Genomic DNA, 20,916 nt, shown 5'->3' on the forward strand with positions numbered 1-20,916 from the left:
CCTGGTATCGCCTGCCACGTCTGAGCACAGCGAGGCTGCGGAAGATGAACTCATGTGCTCCAAGTCACCCTGAGCACGTGGAGGTGGCGGAGCCTGCCCACCACCGGGTAGAGGGAGGGGCGGGGAGGTGAGGGAGAGCGGGAAGGCAGAGAAAGAGATACGGGGCCTAAGCCAAGTGGATGGGTTCCTTGTGCCATTCTCGTGCTTTCCCTACATCCTCCAAACACACGGACTGTGGTCATTTATTTAGGCCTGCTGGAGAACGTGAGCTCCCTGAGGCCAGGTAGCCTGGTTTGTCGGCACATCCGGGGCCTTCCTGCAGAGGGCATTTGGGAGGGGTAGGAGAACTGAGCAGGCGCTGGTCTCTGGGAGCTTTTCGGTGAGCTGGCCAGTGGTGCCCCCATCTTGCAGAGAGGAGATGGGGAGTCATCTCAGGGCTGGGAGACTTGACTGCAGCCGGAGAAGTTGAGAGTGTCAGGTACGTCCAAAAGAGCCGGACGTTCTGGAAACCTCGCCTAACTTTCCAGGCCGCAGCCAGTCCGCCAGGCTCTGAATGCAGAGGGAGGAATCATTAGCATTCAGAGGGGGAAGTCACCGTGGGGGACGCCAGCCAGGGCAGGGGGAAGAGACAGGCTGTGTTTTAATTACGACCTGGACTTTTGAACAAATCCTTTTCTCTGCTTGTCTGAGCCTTAGAGAAAACAACTTGTGGGAGGTGTGGAGTCGGCAGCTGGGTCCACAGTGGCACCCGCACAGCTGTGCACACATCTGGCACACAGGTGGTGGCCCGCGTGTGCTTTTTCTCCTTGAATCACTCCCAGGTTAGTGAGGGTGAGCAGAGTCAGGGTGGCCAGGTGAGGCCGACCTGGCGTTCACCCTCAGCGCGGGGGCTGATGGGGAGAGTGGGGGGACCATGCCCACACTCCCCGCGCCGTCATCCCCACGGACCACGACCGCTTGAGGATGCTAGCCCAGACAACTCCCACCACTTCTCCTGCGCTCATGGAGGGCTCGCTTTGTTGAGCTCACCCTCACCCTCTCTTCTCCAACTTGGGGCAAATTCTGGAGTGGGAGATGCAGTGAGGAAGGGAGCAGAAGGGGGCGGAGACGAGCGGGCTGGAAGTCAGACCAGCACAGAAGCTCCCACCTGCGGCTGCAGCTTCTCGGCTGCCTGCGGACTCCCCGGGGGCCACTTCCCGGCAAGGGGCAGGGAAAGGGCGTGGGCCAAAGGGCCTTCTCCTGGCTCCGGGAAACGCTCTGGGTTGGCAAACAGTGACGAGGGACTTGGGGCCAGGGACGAACTGGGTGGATTTTGTGCCCAAGCAGTCGCCCAGCATGGGGGAGAGAGTAACCGCAGGTGTTCCCCGCACAGTGGGTGCTGAGTGCAGGTGAGGAGGACCAAGCCGGGCCGTGCGGCCGGAGGGAGGGACGGGGCAGGCAGGGCTGCCAGGCCCCGCAGTTCTGCTGTTCGGACTGTCCCACGCCTCGCCAGTGGACAAGGGGCCGCTCCAGCCCCTTGGACTCTCTCCCAGCCTCTGCCCTCTTTCGGGAGCTGGGAGGCAGAGGGAGGGCACGTCAGGGTGGGCATCCCTGAGGGGCTCCCGATGGCCAAGGGCAGGAGGATCGGTGCAGTGCGAGACCTGGGCTGCGGGAAGCCGCACTGGAGCCCCTGCAGGCCAGCCTCATCCTGGGAGGGCCTCCCTGGCAGATTCATGGGAGGCGGCTCCATGCGCTTCCCCAGGCGTTTGCTTTCTCCACCCAAAGAGTTTGAAAGGCACTCTTTTTCTGGTGCCAGTCTGTGGGTAATGCCTCCTTGGGTCCCCAACTTAGTGCGGTCTTACTCCACCTCCTAAGCTCTGCCCTCCGTCCAGAAAGCTTCCAAGATGTGCATAGACTTGGAGTCGTGAGCGAGGACAGACTCAGAGCTGGGAAACGATGAAACATCATAAACATTCTAAACAGAAACATTATAGCAGCTTTATGCCATTAATTTTATATTCATTGGGATGGCTTTGTATTGTTCATATATTCAGTTTCCCACGGGTAAATCTCGATAGGTCACATTATTTACGTGCCCGTTCATGTGCTAGCCGACCCTCTCACTAGCATGTACGCTGCCTGGGGTTGGGGGCTTGGTTTTCCATAATTTTGCTCCAGCAACAGTGCCTGCCACTCACACACACTCCATACAGACTTGTCACATAGGTGTCTGCTGCTGGGAGTGTGTGGGGGGGTTTCTTTGCCTCCCCGGCCTGTGGAGAGACACAGTGGATGGAGTGATGCATGGCGGATGCTTCTGAATAAATGAAAGAGCAAATGAAAAGGAGAAAAAAAATGGGAGAATGAAGGTGTGAATGAGCGTTTGAGGTGGGGTGACCACACTCGGGCTGTTGGAGGGCTGGTCTGTCTGTAGGAAAATGCTCTTCAGCTACTGTTTGCCCAGCTCCTGCCAAGGTGGGCTCCCTGGCAGAGCACGGTGGCACCAGGGGCCTGGATCTGCTCCGAGTCAGCTTTTGTCTGTCTTGGCGAGGAGGGGAGGGTGTGGGCTTTTGCATGCTTCCTCTGGCCGTTCTGACCCTGTCCTGTCACCATCCTATCCCTTACACTGCCTGACCGTTCGCATCTGCTGACCCCTTGCTCTGCAGAGACAAGCAGAGAGAGTGTTTATGAGAGACCCTCCTTGCCATTGTGCTACTATTTTAAAAAAGAAAATAACTCTTTATTTTGGAAATAGAAAAATGGATGCTCTAATGAAGGGACCCCAGAGACGCTTTTGGGTATATTATCTCTGTCCTAATACCATACGCTTTGACAAAGGCATTTATGGTATCATGACTCAATTTTAAAAAGAAAAAAGAATTGTAGTCTTTCATAAACTACCCCAAACTGGGGTGGCAAGGAAAAGAGTCACCTTCAGTGGGAACCTACTGTGTGCCAGCTCCTGTGCTCAGCAATTTCCTTACATGGTTTCAGAAGAGGTTGAACAAGTTAGAACCACGGGTCACATCAAATCAACTTTTACTGAGTATCTACCAAGTGCGGGGGTTGTGGGGTGTATAAATATTCCACAGGCCTTGTTCTTGAAATATATGTTGTTGGTCAGATAAGTTGTGAACATGGGGAAAGTTAAATAGTGGGGCAAGTTTAAGATATTTTAAGTCAGCAATAGAAAGCAAGGGGCATAGGATTTTTGGAGCTGTAAGAGATAGTCTAGCCTATCCCCTCCTCTCTGACCCTTGTCAACAGCTAGAGAACGGAAGCAGGGTAGGGGACAAGGGGAGCCACAGCCTGCCCAAGGCTTTGCAAATGGTCATTGGCATAGCTGGCAGCAGAGCCCAGGCCTCCAGATCCCATTGCTTGTGTCTTGAAACGTCCTCAGGTAACTACCGAGTGAACCCCCACCCCAGACAGTTCAGGGTAACGTGCTCCAAGCAGGGGCAGTTGCTTTAGACTGGAGTGGGGGAGGTCAGGGCAAGATTCAGGGGTAAGATGGAAACCTTTGGTCCTGAAGGGCAGGTTGGACTCAGGAAGATTACCCAGAGCAGGAAGCGCTTTGCAGGAGGGTGGAAGGGCATCGATAGGCCCAGAGGTAGGAAATCAGAAATGTGTGTGTAGGAGTGGTGACATTATTGTCCCCAGCTCTGGCCACTGGGAGCCTGGGAACCGACCTCCATGCTTCCTACTTCCAAACTGTGGGTTCTGTCCCTCCTCTCTGACCCTTGTCACCACTCAGCTGCTGTCCCTCACTCATCTCTCTACTGCCATTTCTGTTCCACCTTTGATACTGCAAAGGGCCCCTTTCCTAAAGCAGGGCTCTCATCCTGCTAAAAGCTGCTCAAGAATCCCATTATTTGCCAGATGACATACAGCTGGAGGTGTGGTCCTGTCGCGCCTCACCTCGCTTGCTGCTTCTCGGCCCGTGACTTGGAGGACTGCAGGCTTTCACACAGTCTGTCACCTCTGCTGGGGACCCCGTCTCCCACTCCTTAATGCCAGTCAACCCACCTGCCTTCCCGTCTTGCTTTTGACCAGGACTTACTGAATCCGTAATGAACTGCATGTCCCCTTCTCTCTCCCCCCCAGGTCCTGGTTTCCTCCTCCGTGCACCCCTGGCCCTCTACTTTAATTATTTGGACACTTCTGGCTTTTCCATTAGCTTGACCTCATTTCTGGAAGTGATTTTCTTTTATTCGCCTTCACATCACTAGTACCTACTGCTTTGGCTCTGCATAGATAGATGCCCTCTTTGTGACTTGTTGAAAACAAGTGAAATAAATTAAGTCCTGAGACAGAGGCTGAATATCAATGAGTGTCATTCTAGCAGAATGCCCTTGGGGATCTTATAAAAAGTTCCCATTCTGGGCCCATCCTCTTACATGGGGATAGGAGTGGGCCTGGACATTTTTATTGTTATTTTGTTTAAATAATAAGCTCCCCCAGGAGTTCTGGGCATCCTGCTTGTCACCAGCCTATATGCCACAACAAACACGCCCTGGGCATTAGCTCAGACTTCCTCCAGTGCCTTTGAGAGAGGAACTCAACTGAATTCTTTGGTTCAACATCGTCAGGGAATGAATCATCTGGATTTGAAGTGTGTTCCATTCTAAGGATCTCTGTCTCAGTTCTGGAAGTTTCCCTTTCTCACTGATCTCGCTTTCCTCTCCCCTGACTCCAGGCTGTTTGCCGTCAAATGCGGGGGCTGCTTCGAGGCCATCGCGCCCAACGAGTTTGTTATGCGGGCCCAGAAGAGCGTGTACCACCTGGGCTGCTTCTGCTGCTGTGTCTGCGAGCGGCAGCTCCAGAAGGGGGACGAGTTCGTCCTGAAGGAGGGGCAGCTGCTCTGCAAAGGGGACTACGAGAAGGAGCGCGAGCTGCTCAGCCTGGTGAGCCCAGCGGCGTCAGACTCCGGTGAGTGCCGTCCAGCAGGCAGGGGCTGCGGGGGGCTGGGCGGGGGTGTGGAGCCGGGTGGCAGTGGGCTAGCCACCCGCTCCTAGCTCCAGGCAGGGCAGCTCCTTGCCTTCCAGGAAGCTTCTCTGTACGCTCAGGGCAATCTCTCATCAGCCAGGAATTTCCCCGGTGCTGCTGTGTAACAGATCGCCCCCCCAGCTCCGTGCACACAACCGCAGGTGCTGACATATCCACAAGGGTCTGGGTTAAGGGAGTGACGCTGCTTCAGGCTGAAGACTGGCAAGGAACCTGGAATCTGCTCATCTCCACCGAACGTAGCTCTAGGCTGTAGGGCAGGTCAAGCCTGCTCTGTGATTCCTTCCAGAGCCCACGCTTGCGAAGCCGCCGCTCTAGGACGTGATCTCCTGAAGGCCAGGAAGGCATCCCCTGCCATATACACACGTTTCAAGCCTCCCGCCCATATCCTGTCCGCTCATGTTTCACTGCTCAAACCCAAAGTCCAGGGAGAAGGAGGTGCCCTGCATGCCCTGCAGCCCTGCTAGGGTATAGATACGTAATACTATTCAGTGGAGCATGAACTGGAACCAGGAATTCAGTCCGCCAGCCACCGGGCTGCCCTAAGCTTTGTTTCCTCATCTGACAAGTAAAAAAGCTAGAATCTATCGAAGGCTTGGTGGGTCCCGTAAAGAAAGGAAGTAGAATATATTTGTTCCACCCACCCACTCCTTACCCTCCCTGCCTGGAGAGGGGGAAAGAGGAGATAGGAGAGGTTCAGAGATCTTACAGAGCACAAAGCCAGAGAAATTCAGTTAAAGTTGTCCCAGGCCAGCACGGAATGCCTCCACAGGGCAGTGTTTGTCTCAGGCCTTCTCCCTTTCCCCCAAGAATCTGCGAGATCCAGTGAGGTGACATCCATGAGACTTACCAGTTCTGGCCATGGCCAATTCCAGGGGAGTTCCAAACCCCTCAGTCCGGCTTACCAGGCCCTCTGCAATCTCCCTGTGCCCATGTCTTCAGCCGCCCGGGAGCCCCCGACCCCTCCCACACTTGGCTCAGCCTTGTTGGACTCCAGGGCGTGCTGGCGTCTCCCGCTGACTCCACGTCTTAAACATTTATTCCCTCACTGTCTCCCTCTAGCTCTTGGGTTAACATATCCTTTAAGCTTCTCCCCAGGGGCTGCTTTATTGAGAAAGACTTGTTCCCTCGTGCTGGGCGACTTAACCTTAACTTCTGCCACATGGATCCCACTTTATTATGGTTGCTTATTTGGTTGTTTGTTGTTTTGGCCAGAGAACTAAGCCCGTGAGGGACAGTCTGTATCCTTTTACCGGCATCCCAGGGCTTAGCACACGCCTGGCATGCCAAGGGCGCTTGATGGAATCTTTATTAAAGAATGAATGACCCAGGAAACATGATTCTGGAGCAGGAGAGCTTTGAAGACGGGTAGGTGGCCTCGCCCTGGCTGTACCATGTGTATTTATGTGGCTTTGGACAACTTTCTGAACCTCTCTAAGCCTCAATTTCTACAACTGTAAATTAGTGATAATTGTGCCTCTCTAGTGGTTTATTTGGGGGAGCAGAAGAGATTGTGCATATTAGAAGCTTGGTGTTCAGTAACGCTGGAGCTTAACAAGTAGCTGCTGGTGTCGCCGTTTCCACAGCCCTTGGGATTTGCCTCCTTTAACTCCCGGTCAGTCCGTCCTGCTGGACCCTGCCTGCAGGCTTACGCAAGCTGTAAGCACCTGTCGGGCTTGCTGGGCTTACCGTTTCCTGGATTTGTCTTGAGGGAAATTTCTCCTTGGCAAGAACATTGTCACTGACATGTGGACTATCTCCTTCTCCTTCCGGGGTCATTGGGCCCATTCTAAACCAAGCTTACGGCCTCTGGTTGGCCTCAGAAGGTCCGCTTACCTAGTCTGTCCCTTTAGGTGTCTTGCTGTGCCCACCCACTTAAGCCTCCTTCCCAGAATTATTGCAAAATCTCCAAATTCCCAACGGGCTTAGGTGCTATGGTGATCGGAATGCCAGCGTGACCTTAAAACGACAGGCATACCCAGAGGGACATAGCATTCTTACTCACATGGAAGTAAATGCTATGGTTCGGCCTTTCTCGGTACATGGCTGTGTGGGGCTTGATTACCCACTTATCCAATTGGCCCCTGAGTTAAAGACTTACAGGTTTTAATGGACTACAAACTTAGCAGGAGGCATTAATGTACTGGCCCCATCCTCCCCATGCAAAGACAAGAAAAAACTGGAGCTAAACAGCATTAACAGAAATATGTTCAGAGCAAGGCAATTGTGGCAGGCCCACTTTTCTGCCCACATTTTCAGCAGTATGTTCAGTTCTGAGCACCTCTTTTTGAGGCTGATGTTGACAAAGTGGAGCTTTCTGGTTTATTCGTTTATGCATTCATTCAGTAGATGTATTTTAAGGGCTGGCTTTATGCCAGGGATGGAGTCATGATATGAATGACAAGGATGGTGTGGGACTGAGGAGGTCTCAAAACCATGTCAGATTAAGGAATCATAGATATTTAGGCTAGAAAAGGAAACACTAAATGAGGATGTAAACATTGCCTTCAAAGGGTTCGATCAGACCTGTTTTTCTTCTAACTTCAGAGAGCAGACTTAGAATCCATTCAGTTACTTAACAAAACTGTTGGGTACTTTACACTGTAGGTAGAAAGGTGACGGCAAGCACTTTCCACTCAACGGAGGGAATGTCACAGTGTCACTCCAAGTCCCAGAGCTAACAAAGAGTGACACTTCTCAGGAGGTAGAACCTCCCTTGCTGAAACCAATATTGGCGAGGTGGGAGGGGATGACGATTTTAAAAGACGTCTTTTGTCCCTTTCAGTTCTAAAAGTCTTGCACTGTTTTCGCAGCTTTGAGTGAGATGACGTGAGAGTCTCAACCAGAATCAAATATATTGCTTGTACTGCTCGTGCACCTTTTGGTAATTATGCAAATGTTGCCTGCCTTGCATCATAAAATTTTGTGTGCCAAAGCCTGCCTTAGTAGTTAGAGGACAAGCTTCTAGAGGAAGAGCTTTGGCTTCTAATTCCTTTGTTCTCTTAACAAAGCTTAGCGTGACACCAAGAGGAGACTAAGCGATCAGTAAGTACCTAATGAGTTGAATCCAATCTTCAAGGGAAGAAGTCCACCTCATATCAGGGGCTTACAGAGAACAAACGATTTTAGGATAGGTTCCAGTACAGATACACTTTCTCCTCTCATTTCTCTCCTGGGCGGTTTACATAGCATAGGTGCTTGGTAAATATTTGCCGAGTGGATGATCGAATGACCTGTCATCTTTAACGTTTTCATCAATGACTTAGATGAAGACCCAGAAGGCAGGTTTATTCGATTTGCAGGTGACACAAACCTGACAGGGGAACACTGGTGTGGCCGCCGATCTGCTCAATGTTCAGAAAGATTTTGACGAGCTCACGGACTGGCACAAAGTCAGCAAGATGACATCTAGCCGCTGGGTTCCAAAATTCCATAGTGTTTAGATGGAATGGGGCCTGTTTTGATGGCATTTCACATGGGGTTTTAGTTGGTCGTAAAGTCAAGAGGGGCAAAAAGGAATGTTGCGCTAGTAGGACTAGAACACCCCTGACGCTCTGCTGTATCCCATTTTTTTTTTTTTCACATTGGTCAGAGCGCATTTGGGATATTTGGGCTCATTTTAAATGTTGCATTTTAGGAGGTCACTGACAGACTAGAGAGTTTGGGGAGAGGGATTAGCTTGTTAAATGATGAATAGCTGAAGAACCTCAGTATATTTAACTTTGTAAAAATAATGCTAAAGGAGATACAAGGAGTCACACCCAAGGGTGCAGACTCATGTACCAGGGGCAAAATGATAGCTTTGGGTGCAATACCAGCTCGAACTGTGTCCAGCCAAGGTGCCGACTCGGCCCCCTTCCTGGAAACATTTTCATTCTTGCTGGTGGAAGACCGGGCCAGGGACCTCTAGGGCTGCTTCAGTCTAGGATTCCAGAATCTAAGGTTTTATGATGCTGACTATTCCAACTTACACAAGAGCATGTGACACATTTACAACTATATGGGACACCAAATGTAGGAGATACTCAGAGGCTAGATTTCTTTTCTGGTGAGGCCGGAAAAGCCTCTTGTGTCCTGATTCCTGCTTTGCCAGGAGCCTCAAACTGCTTCTCAAGAAGAGGAAAGGAATTTGTAGCTGGAGTCAGACTGCTCTCTTTGGGTTTACTGGGCTGCTCAGATGCCCAGGGTGTCCAGGAGAGACCTGGTGACATTTATTCCTGCCTTCTTCTCTTTGGCCAGGGAGTCCCAAGCTCTTGCATGTGGTAGGTGCATTAGAGGCTGTCGGGTCAGATGCCTCCAGAAGCCCACGCAGCTGCTGTTTGAATGTCTCTGATCCTGGGGAGCTCCTGAGCGCACGCTCTGTCAGAATTGCTGCACTGAGCCCCACTGTCTGTCTCCATGTATGACCTCGGCCTCAGCCTTGACTCTAGTTTCTCAATGTTAAGTCAGTCTCCCCGATGTGTGGCAGCCTTTGGAGGTGAAGACGGAGATGCTCATACTCCCGGGGTCCTCTCTTCTCCTCTTCAACTGCTCCCCAGTCTTCCAACTGTCCCTTAGCAGAGGCTCTGTGCTGTATCTGCAAAAAACTATACTCCCTTGAGAATGTGCCACCCAAGAAGGGGATAAAATCTTCCACGTGTGGTCTGGTCTTGCATAGTGGTATTGCTATGACATGCCCTGGACCTCTTATGCTATTGATGTGACGCACGACTTATTATTTTTTTGACCTGGGGTTGGGGTGGAGGCTCGGGGGCTGACTGGAGGTGACTGTGGTTCCTGGCTGGTCTAGGTTGCATTTCCTAACTTTCTACCTCTTATTGCCACATTTCCTTTAATATCAGGAATCATCTGAGAGTGTCTTGTGCAGCTATTTTTAAAAACTTTTAAAATTTTGAAATAAACTTATGGACACCCACACTGTATCAGGCTCTGTGCTAAATGCTGTGTTTTAGTTTCAGAAAAAGAAGGGCAGAGGATTTAGTAAATACTGAACAACTCAGTTCAGGAAAACATCTTCAAGTCAACCTCCTAAGGTCAGGGGAATTTAGGAATATAAAGGGGCTGAGAGCTGGGGAAAAGGACGAAGCCCGGAGATGAGTGTTGTCATTCTTTAAGAAACAAAGGGGTGAGTCATTTCAAAACAAACCTTGAGTTTGTATTAAAATACTCTGATATTGTAGTTGTTAAGAAATATACTTAAATCATATTTTGTTTTCCTATAAAGCAGTGTTTTCAAAATATTCTCCTCTGTAACAGCATTTTCTAGAAAATTTTAAGTATAGCTCAGTAAAAGATGCATTTTGTATCATGACCTACTATACACATTCGTATGTGTGTGTATGAAATGAGAGTTTCATTCAGCACTTCCATCAGCTCTCTGCTTTCCTACGGGGCACTTCCTGTTCTATTTATTTTTTAACTCTTATCTTAGCTCACTCTTTTAATGTCATAACCCCTTGATGGATCATGGCCTGAAATCCGAAGAATACTGCTTCAAAGGGCAATTACTTACAAACCTATCCCTAGGCTTTGGAATTGGTAGGAATTCCTCAAATTTCAAGCCAATAACTATGTTTAAATCTTCTACATGTACCCATACGTGTCAGGTGCTGAAATGAGAGCAGAGACACGGACGATATCATCTGGCCCCCAAGACTTGGCATAGCGCCCTGCATAGAGTAAACTCACAATAACTGTTATCTGTTTTTATTGTGGTTTTTATTATAAAAGAAACATGAAAAGCACACATATTTATATCATCCCTAGCACAGAGGTCTTCATGGATATTTTTTGGTTTATCAGTCTGGCATCTCTGGGTAGCAGGCAAGAGGCAATTATAATTGCCTGAGCCATCCAGGTTGTTTCCAGAATCAGGTTTGAAATTGACTACCAGCATTATTTGTTGCCCGCAGTCTGAGGCTCAGGGCTTCCTTTCTGCTCTAAACCTATGTCTTCTAGTGTGTTTGTTTTGTCTTCATATATAGATGGAGAAATAAGGACACAGGATACTCGAGTCAGGGATAAGCCAGAATAAGAACTTAATTCTACCAATTACTGAGTCAGGACACTTGATACTCAGCCTTTGCTATAATTGTGAGTTAGGCAGAATTTATCTTTGGTGCTTGAAAAATTACAGGCAATGTACAGATTCAGACAATGCCTTGTCTCTTTTCCATGACTGTAATTTAATTTTGCATATGTGCTCACACTTAATAATTTTGATGAAAACCACATCTTAAAACCAGTGTGATAGCTTTAGAGCATATTTAATCTTAATAGTGTGCTGTGTGCATTCATTTCTCTTGCACAATCCCTGTAAGAAAAAAATGGGCCAAATGGACAATCGATCACTGTGACTTTTGCATGATGCCGATGATGTTAATAATTATCCAGCTCTCCCTCGGCGTAAATCATTGCCTTAAGCGCTGCACAGGAATCAGCTAACTTCGTCAAGCTGATGTGGAAGGCAATGTTATGATCATTCCCATTCTACAGAGCAGGAAAGTGAGCATGGAAAAATTAGCAATTTGCTTGAGGTCCTACAGCAGTCATTGAAAGGGCCAGAACTCAAACTCGGTCCAGCTCCAGAGCCCACATGGTTAAGCACTGTTCTGGGTTCCCTAGTGGATAAAAATGTGCATGTGTATTAAAACAGACCTCACGTTTTGTTCTCATGTTTCCCTGACACTCTCTCTGGCCGGCTAAGTCACTGCCAGGTACTCAGGAGGGCTTCCTACCTGAGGGACCCCAACTGATGATTTTTTTCACATGTAATTAAAGCAATGACAACAAGGTGATTTGAACTGAGCTTATACTTCCTTTCAAATCCGTTGCGAGCTCACCTCTGTCCTAACCTCCAGATCTTCCTTAATCATGAATCACTGTCACTGTGTGCTTCTCACGGGCATCTCCTTTAAGGAAGTAGGAAGCTTTCAAGGAACCGAAGACAACGTGGCACATGAATGTGGAGGTACTTTAAAAGTGCACATAAGGGACTGTTGTTGTTTTGTGTTATTACAGTTACTCAACCACTTTCTATTCTGTTCCTGTGGTTATTTGATAGTAGTAGGAAAAATGAATTGATCTCCTTGTCCAGATGAAAGTCATCAGCTGTGCAGCCCACAACCCTCATTAATTAAATGAATGGAAGTACAACAGTGTAGTAGATGAGCACACATCACAACTTCTCACAGGCTTCCAGAGACCGATCTGCAATGTCCTACCGTCTGTCATAACCCTACTATCAGGAGAAACACACTCATTTGTTTTTTCAGTGGCGGTAAGACATGGTGTCTCTGTTCAGTCATCTTTATATTAGGTCCCTTTTGGATACAGTGGCAGGACTTGGCAGTATGACTGGTGAATGTGAGGAGTGTAGTCTCTGGCCGTGCAGAGCCGACCCCTGAGTCTGACCTTTCATTACCTGAGCAAAATGGCCACAGACTCAGTTTCCTTTACTGTCGAGTAGTAAATGTGGGGGAGGAGGTGCAGGGGAGACACTTTTTCTTGCCCTGACATTCCAGCCAAGCCCATCAACTTTTAGATTTCCAATCAAGAGGTTTCACGATGGACCTGAAGGTGCTTCCGACAGTATACTGAGCGAAAGGAGGAATCACCTCCAGTATTTCTCTGAGCCACGGCATCGGCGATGTAGAAGGAATCCCAAGTCCAGTTTACTAAGCGCTGGTGGCAAAGCAGGTGCGGCTTCCTCTGAGAAGCAATACTCTTGGGTATTTTTCGGTTGTAGGAGCATGTGGAAAAGTGCGTAACTGAAGAACCATTTGGATTCTTAGCGGTCCAGATCCAGGCTTACATGCTGGGATGCAGAGGCATGGTTGTTTTTTCTTGGTAATTCTGAGCAGGGATTCTGAGTTGCATGTCTGTGGGTGCACCAGGTGGGATGGGTGCATCAGGCTGCTGTCCAGGATAAGTGTCCAGGCATTGCTTCTTAGGACCCCATCAGGGTACCAAAGCAGCAGTAGGACCAGCTGAGCATCGGTTCCACCTGTAGGAATTAGCTGAGCACCTGCACTGGGCCAGGACTGCATCTGGGCAGTGGGGGAACATCTAGAAATACATGAGATTTGACTACTGAGACAATATTTTTGAGTGCCGATGACGTAGCAGGCCTAGTGTGGGCGTGGCTTCAGAACTCTGCTGTCATATGAGCTCATGTTTTAGTGGAGGGCGACAGTCAATAACCAGATCCGTAGGTGAACAAGAGTATACGCTCAAATGAAGGCTGCTCTACAGAGCCATCAACCTGTAAGACTTATTCTACTTCTATTTTTAAAAGTACTTCGGGCTCCTGTGGAAGGAGCCTTTAGGATTCAGTTGGTCTGGGTGCAGCCTGGGCTTTTTGTTTTTTGTTTATTTTTTCTTTTTAAGCTGCCCAGGGGAGACTGGTGCGTGGTCAAGGCTGAGAAGCCTCGTTTCAGCAGAGGGCGAAGTTCGGGGGGAAGAGCTGGGGTACCTCAGTCACCTTCTTTCCCCTTTGCAGAACTTTGATCTTGAATCAGGGAAATTCTGTTGTTAAAACAGAAGGTGGCTCTTTCCTTAGAGGAGCAGGGTTATGAGATTTAGCAAACCAAAATCCCATGAAATTTGAATTTCCAATCAACGATGAAAGATTTGTGTAAGTATGTGTCCTGCGATATAAAAATGATCATTTATCAGAAATTCAGTTGCACTGAGTATCCTGTATTCCGTTCACTGGTGGCTCCTGATACACTGAGAATCGGGTGGGGGTGGGGGCAACTGGGTGGTGTGGGTGCCGAGCTGCACGGAAGGCCGGTGGGGGGTGTACCGGCTACAGTGGACAGATGGGGAGAAGGAATTCTGTCCGGGCTGCCGCGTTCCGGTTTCCCCGGGCCAGGGCTTGGCCCCAGCCAGGCCCACAAGGCTCCCTCTGGGCCTTGGGCGAAGGAGGCAGGTGGGCCTGATCAGCCCGTGACAGCTCCCCCGGCGCTGGGGCACATCGGTTTGACCCGCACCCCTGCGCAGCCCATGTGTTTATTTCCCAGGCGGGAGCCCCAGACACTCAGTGGTGCCTGGGGTTGGGGTGCAGGGAGCAGGCTCCCAGCCGCTCATCCCCCGGGACCCATCCCGCCACACTGTCACCCGGGTTCCTCTGGGCCATGCTGTCACCAGGGACCCTGCCGCCGCGTGTCACCCGTTCCCGCTGCTCCCTGGAGGCCTAGCGGCATCAGAGGGCTGCGCAGGGCGCACTTGGCCGGCACTTTGATGAGAAAGGCTAGAGCCAGGCGGCAGGGCCATATGTGCCCATAATCTCTAAAGCCGGTGCTTCAATTAGAGCCTCCCCGAGCTCCGAGGCCCAGCCTGAGTAAACATGTGCTCTGAAAGGAGGACCCGGGTTCCAATTAAAAGTGTACTAGCATTTCCCCTTCCCTTAATTCCCACCGGGTGGGTTGCACGGTGGCGGCGGGGTCACTGTCCTGGCCGGTGACGTCAGGCACCGGGATTAGGGCCCCAGCCCCGTCGCCACCAGGAGTTAATTAAAAGCAGTGCAGCAGTCACCAGGCCCTCCCCTGGGCCAGACGAGGGCAGAGGACACAGGGCTTTCCAAGCAGGTGCTGGGGATTTGGGTGTGTGTGTGGGGGTGGGGGTGTGTGTGGGGTGGGAGAGGGCATGTTGTTGATTTTTTAGCAACTGAGATTACCTTCCTGCTCACCCCCATGCTTGCACCCGGGCACATGCTCTCAGAAGGAGACAGACAGTCCGGCCACCTGCACTGTGGTCTCCTGGTTACCATAGCCGGGGAGGCCTGCTTTGAGTTTTGCTCCGGGATTCATGCATAGGGTGCTGCGGACATCACTGCACAGTCTCGCTGCCCCCTCCTTCCTTCCTGCCCCAACCAGAGAATTCCAAGGGCATCAATAGATGGCAGCCAGATGTGAGGTTGCTTAAATAGCAGGAAAGCCACTTAACACCTCCTGGCATTGTTCAGGAGCTCTTTACAGGGCTGACTGCTCATTGCAGGCCGTTCTATCTCTGCATTCTGGCATTCGAAAAGCTTGGTTTCAATTGAATTTTTCTGTTCAGCAGAACTCGTTGAAAGTTGCCTGGAGAATGATTGATAGATTAACTTCCTGGCCTACTCTCTGTACCAGAAAGAATCAAAGAATTGAAGCCGTTATCTGAAAATTCCAGAATCATCAACAAGCAGAAAATCCTCACTCTATCATTCAAATGCAAATGGTTTTCCTGCTTGCATGAAGGGCCTGCCCAAGTCATTCCTTTTGTTTTCAGTTTGGCCTGTGTGGGGAAGACCTCGGAGCATTAGTCTCACTAAGTCAATGGCTGGCTGTTTGTTTATACCTTGCTCCGACTGATGCCAACTAAATTAAATTGAGGCCAGTTGAGCAAATGTTTTGAGGGCCTATCTGTCAGATTCTGGGTTAGATGCTAGTGATTATAAGAAGAAGGACAAACAACCTGTATTACAAGCACTTAGGGTTCTCAGTGGGTGAGAAACTTCTGTCATAAATTAATAAATTAATAAAAAGAAAACTGTAATAAAATAGAATATGCATGTATGTAATAGTAGAGATACAGAGTGCCATAGTCAAGATAAGATCAGTAATTCCTCTTAGGGTGTGTATGTATGTTTTGGGGCAGAGGGACCGGGGACTATCTGGAAAATGCTTCACAACGGACACTGACTGTGTCTCGACAGAGCAGGTCATTTTCAGGTGGCGAAAGGGCAGACGAGTATGTCGTTAGAAAGAATGGTGTAGCTTCATGTGTGCAGAGTTGCTGAAGTGGGGTTGTATCTGGGCATGGGAGGAGGGGCTGGGATGCAAGGTTCCTCTGGGGCACTGAGATCCTGGTGTTGGTAAATGGCGAGATTGATGCCCAGCAATGAAGGGCTTTGTGCATTTTACTTGGATATATTCTGATGGTTATGGGAAATCTAATCAGAAGTTTGTAAACACAGTTGCGATATTACTCAATTTGTGCTTTCAACGGAGAAGTATGGAGATTGGATTGGAATGCGGGTAATATAGCAGGCGGGGACAGGAGGCTGTAGCAGGGTTCCAGGAAGGAGATGAAGGCTTAAGCCAAGGCACAGAGCAGAAAGATTTCAGGGAATTCCTTCCTTATTTATATAATGTCCAGTGAATCCCTACCACAGGCTAGCCATCATTCTAAGCACTGGGGATGCTATGGAGAACAAAACAGGGCAAGCAGCTACCATAGAGGAGGTTAGGTTCTAGAATTAAATGACATTAAATATAGGAAGAAAAGTTGAAGTCAAGGATAACTTTGTGGTTTGTAAATGGCTTGAATGATGAAACCACAAGCAGAGACAGGAAGTTCAGAGAGATCTAGATACTGAGCTCAGTTGGGCCATGTTGAGTTTGAAGTTTTCGTGGACGATGTAGATGTGGGCATCTGATGGGACTTAGTTGAACACAGTCTGGGGTCCAAGAAGGAGCGAGGTCAAGGGTGATTTCAAGAATCACAGGAAAGCTGAGGGTTTAGAACTAGTAGTTTTCATCAGTGTCTCCACTGATGCAGTTATCTGGGTTTGCATGGCTGTGGGAAAGCAAACGAAACAGTAGAAACAAACATCAAGTAGAACAGTGGTTCTCAAACACATCCCAGGACTGGCAGTGCCAGCATCCTCTGGGAACTTGTTAGAAATGTGAATCCTTAGGCCCTTCTCAGACCTACTGAATCAGACATTCCAGCAGTCGGGGAGTCTGCTGCCCTGTAAGGTTTGAGAACTACCGAGTGGGAGCAGCCGCAGAGCCCACCAGATACGGGTCATAATGACTGTAGCCCAAACGTGAGCAGTAAGAACCTGTACTTGTTAGTGACCTTCATCTACAGAAACTGATGTAAATTTGACACTGGGACAGCTGTGAGCTGTCTGATTCCACCAAGGGACATGTGGACCCAAAGATTAATTAAGCCTTGAAGTGTTATGCCATGATTCCCAACATTTTTTTTTCACTCTAGAATAATCCTGTGACATGGTGGGGCTTCTACTGTGTCCCACCCACCTCAGATTCTGACTAATGCAGCCTTCCGTCCATATTTTTTGCTCTGTCCCCAACCACATGGTGAATGAGTGGATATGAAAGGGTGTAAGCATCAGATGGGGCTTGGAGAAAACAGCTTCTGAAATTCCTTTGAACTCTGATTCCAAGGTACAAATGATACACACAGCCATCTACAAGTCTCTTTAATATCACCCCCTCCAATGTCATTCCTTCAGGCAACACTTGAGCCTGTCCTCTGTGACCAACCTCAGACTGATCCCCCAGGGAACATAAAGGTACGGAAGATCCCGACTCAGTAGCCCAGAGGGACTTCAACACACTTGAATCTGTCAGCAACCAATACATTATTGTCTGTGAATAAACTGACAGTGATTTTATAATGTGTATTCTTAGTGTTTAAATTATTTTACAGAAGAGAGAGATTGATGAGAACAGGGGTAGTCAGTGATTTTATTAATATGTGGTGTTGAAAACAAAGGCTTTGGGATGATGGACAGCTGGATTTAATTTCCAGGTCTTTCCACCTGTGAGCTGGTGGCCTTGGCTAAGCTTTGGAGCTTCCCTTCCCTCTCTTATAAAATTGGCTGTGGTGAGGCTTGTACAGGATGATATACGTAGTGTTTATCACGGTGACTGGCACAAAGTAAGTGCTCAGTAAAGAGAATTCACTATTATACATAAGCATCAGGGACTTCGGCTGGTCCTGTCAATGTCCTTTCCACACACTGGTGAAGGAGAGAGGAAAGCCAAGCTGGTGACACTCCAAGGACAGCGTCCTAACTCACCACAGTGTCCTCTGCTTATGCCTAAGAAGCTGGGTGTGAGGCTGTGACAGTGCGGCAGGGACCGCAGCTGGCTTCCCGAGCTAACAGCTGGGATGAGACGAGAGGGAATTCAGGTGCTTGAAGGAGGGACAAAGGACACCAGACACAATCTCTGCAAAGTGGAACGCGTCCTGCAGGAATGTGACATTGATTCTGGCACTTTCTACAAGAATTTGTTTCAGTTTATGTGTATGGGGCAGTTTATTTCAGATTGTGTTTATTTATTTAGGGATGAGCTCAGTTGGGCCATGTTGAGTTTGAAGTTTTTGTGGACTTTTAGGGAGCTTGTCACCTTTGCAGAAGTATGCAACTTCCCAAAAGAAGACGAAGCAATGACCCCAGGTGCCTCCTCCCCTGAAAAAAGCTCCAGGAAGTGTTCACTGCGCACTACTCCTCTGCTAGTGCCTCACAGCTCTTCGGGATGCTGTGAGCCTGTTCCACATTATATGTAAGAAAGACCCAGGGGGACCTGGTCTTCCCTTCAAGAGGCTGGTAGAACCACACGCTTGCATTTTCTGGCAGTTTTACTAGGTTGAGCAAAGGAATAGAAATACCTCCCTCTCTTTGATGAACCCTGGGTCTTTGAACCTGGACATGTAATTCCCAATGAGAAGGGCTCAGGCCAGGGCTGTGCTTCTCTGCCGAGATGTCAGAGCTCCCATGGGCCTCTCCATGCCCTCATCTGAGGCCCCTGCTGCACCAGCACAGGGTATACGTAGCTTCCCCTACACCGTGTTCCATAGACGTTGGTTTTACAGGGCCCTCCCCAAGCCTATTCATTTTCTTTGACCTTGGATATGCCCAAGGGTCGGTGGGACAACAGAAAGATGATTTTCCTTCTCCTCGTCTAAGAGATGCCTCTTAAGAGCGCTTTGTCAGATCCACAACATACTGGCTTCAGTCACCGTGTGGCTCTCCCTCCATTTGGGCAGTCTATGTAGGCAAACTTCCAGTCAGATTTGTGATCTCTAAGATTCTAGTAAGTTGGGAGAAACTTGTACTAGGAACTGAGGGGCTAGAACTCTCAGGGTACACGCTTTAAAATTTATCATTTTCCGAACAAGTAAAAATGCCTCTTGTGTCATTTTTAGTAGGGAGAAAAGGATTATTTAGATATAATTACAGTAACTATAATTTTGCACCAAATGTAAGTTCACAGAACCCAACTAACCAGAACTCTCAGTGAGGTAGAATATGTCATTTGAAGTCTGCCTTTAGGATAAATAAGGAATTAATCTAAATATAGGTTCATATTAAAGATTTATTTCCAGCAACACCTTTGAGAAAGTGACCTCCTGTGCTTTCCGCCTGTGCAGTTGTATAAAGCAATTGCTTAGGTTTCAACCTGTACCCTTTAGGACTTCCTGAAAGATCAAGGACCATACAAAAAAAAAGACTAATTATGTCTGCAAACTCTACTTAGTGAACCAGAAGGAACAGAATAATCTACTTTAGAAAACTTCTTATCAGCAAATGTAAAGAGTGCTGTTGCTCAACCCTCTAGATTGACGGTGCAGAGCTCACAGGAATAGCCCTTTCCACGACATCGTCCCTGGGGTTCCTGCCAAAAATGCATAACGTGAAACAGATAACGAGGAAACATCAGACGAACCTAAATTGGTAGACATCCTACCCAATCACTGACAGAAGTGAAGGCTCACGAAAGTAAACAGTGGTTGTCCCAGGAGAAGATTAAGGAGACACAGCACCTAATTGCAGTGTGGATTCCTGGGTTTGATTTTGGACCAGAAGGACCCCAGAGGGGCAATTAGCAAAATTTGAGGAAGATCTGAATTTGTATTGTACTAATGTCCATTTGTAATTTTGACAGTTGTGCTGTGGTGATGGCTATGTACTATGTTATGGCTGTGTACCATGGGTATCCCTAAGAATGTCATTATTCTTAGGAAATGCTGAAGTGTGTAGAGAAGGGAGAAAAAGAACAGCCCATTCCTCAGGCAGTGGTTCAGTTAAGCTTTACCCTGAGTTGTTCACCTCAACAGGAGCTTGAATCAGAATTGTCCAGGGCTTTCTCCTCCCACCACCCATGATGGCACTTGGTGTAGGAAAAGCCCAGAGTTTGGGAGCCTGGACTGGGGCTGCCGCTAGCTGTGTGGTCCCGGACGAGCTCCTTCAGCTCTCTGCGACTCAGTTTCCTCACCAGCTCTGTGAAGTCGCCACATGTATTGGACCCGGACATGTAATTCCCAATGGGAAGGGCTCAAGCCCTTGGACATTCTCCAAGTTCCTACATGTTTTGATGCTGTCCTGACTCTCAGCACGTTCCACCAAGGGGCAGCTGGAAGGGCAACTCATCATTCTATGTTTGTGTGATGATTTGTGGACAATGTGACAGGACAGTGAGAAGCCTATTGGTTCCACTCCTCTCAGCCCATGCAGGGAATTATTGTGTTACAAGTGGGGCTGGTCCCACCACCAGGAAAAGTGGAACTTAAGAAGTTCATGGGAGAATGTTAAGACTTTGATTGCTGTCTAGACAGCAAATGGCTGGGAAAGGGGGTTTCTTAGGTATTGCCTAAGTGACAATTTTGTTATCTCCCTTCTTAGCTACCCACGTTAAGTCATGATAGCAAAACTAGAGAAAATCATTATGAGCATAAGTTCAGAGGTTTCTATCAACCATCATGAGCACCTTCCCAGAAGTCTGTCACCCTTTTTCAGCATGAGCACCTATAGGCATTTGGGCGAGACAGCTTGTGATTTCGCATCTATGGCCTCCATCCACTAAATGCTGTATTTCATATTCTAAGACTTGATTGGTTATGTTTTGACATATCCTAAGTTGGGATGTGACTCACAATTGATGTGATGAGAAAGCATTGTATCAAAGGTCAGTTGGTCATATTTTCAAACTTCTTGGTGGTTTGCAAAAGAATGGCACGTTTAATAATTAAAACCATCTTATATTTGATGAAATATGGTAGATAATTTCCAGGGCAGGTTGTAGAGATCATTTCAATTTTAACTCTTCCTAGAGGTGTTACCCATGTGGCAATGACTGGCCTTTTTAATTGTTTGGTCTGTATATGACACAGCAGTGCAAATATGGAGACAAATTG

At 48.5% G+C, this 20,916-nt stretch overlaps 1 protein-coding gene across 4 annotated transcripts in view; it reads left to right on the forward strand.

Annotated features, from left to right (window-relative positions):
- LMX1A (LIM homeobox transcription factor 1 alpha) overlaps positions 1 to 20,916 on the forward strand; it is a 149,703-nt gene that overhangs the window by 94,672 nt on the left and 34,115 nt on the right. For all 4 annotated transcript variants that reach the window (XM_073221257.1, XM_073221258.1, XM_037023938.2 and 1 more), the window contains exon 4: positions 4,676 to 4,908. In XM_073221257.1, coding sequence (XP_073077358.1) covers positions 4,676 to 4,908 — 233 coding nt within the window. The remainder of the gene's footprint in view (positions 1 to 4,675; positions 4,909 to 20,916) is intronic.

Source organism: Manis javanica, chromosome 14 (genome assembly GCF_040802235.1).
Source record: "Manis javanica isolate MJ-LG chromosome 14, MJ_LKY, whole genome shotgun sequence".
NCBI classification, from domain to species: Eukaryota; Metazoa; Chordata; class Mammalia; order Pholidota; family Manidae; genus Manis; species Manis javanica.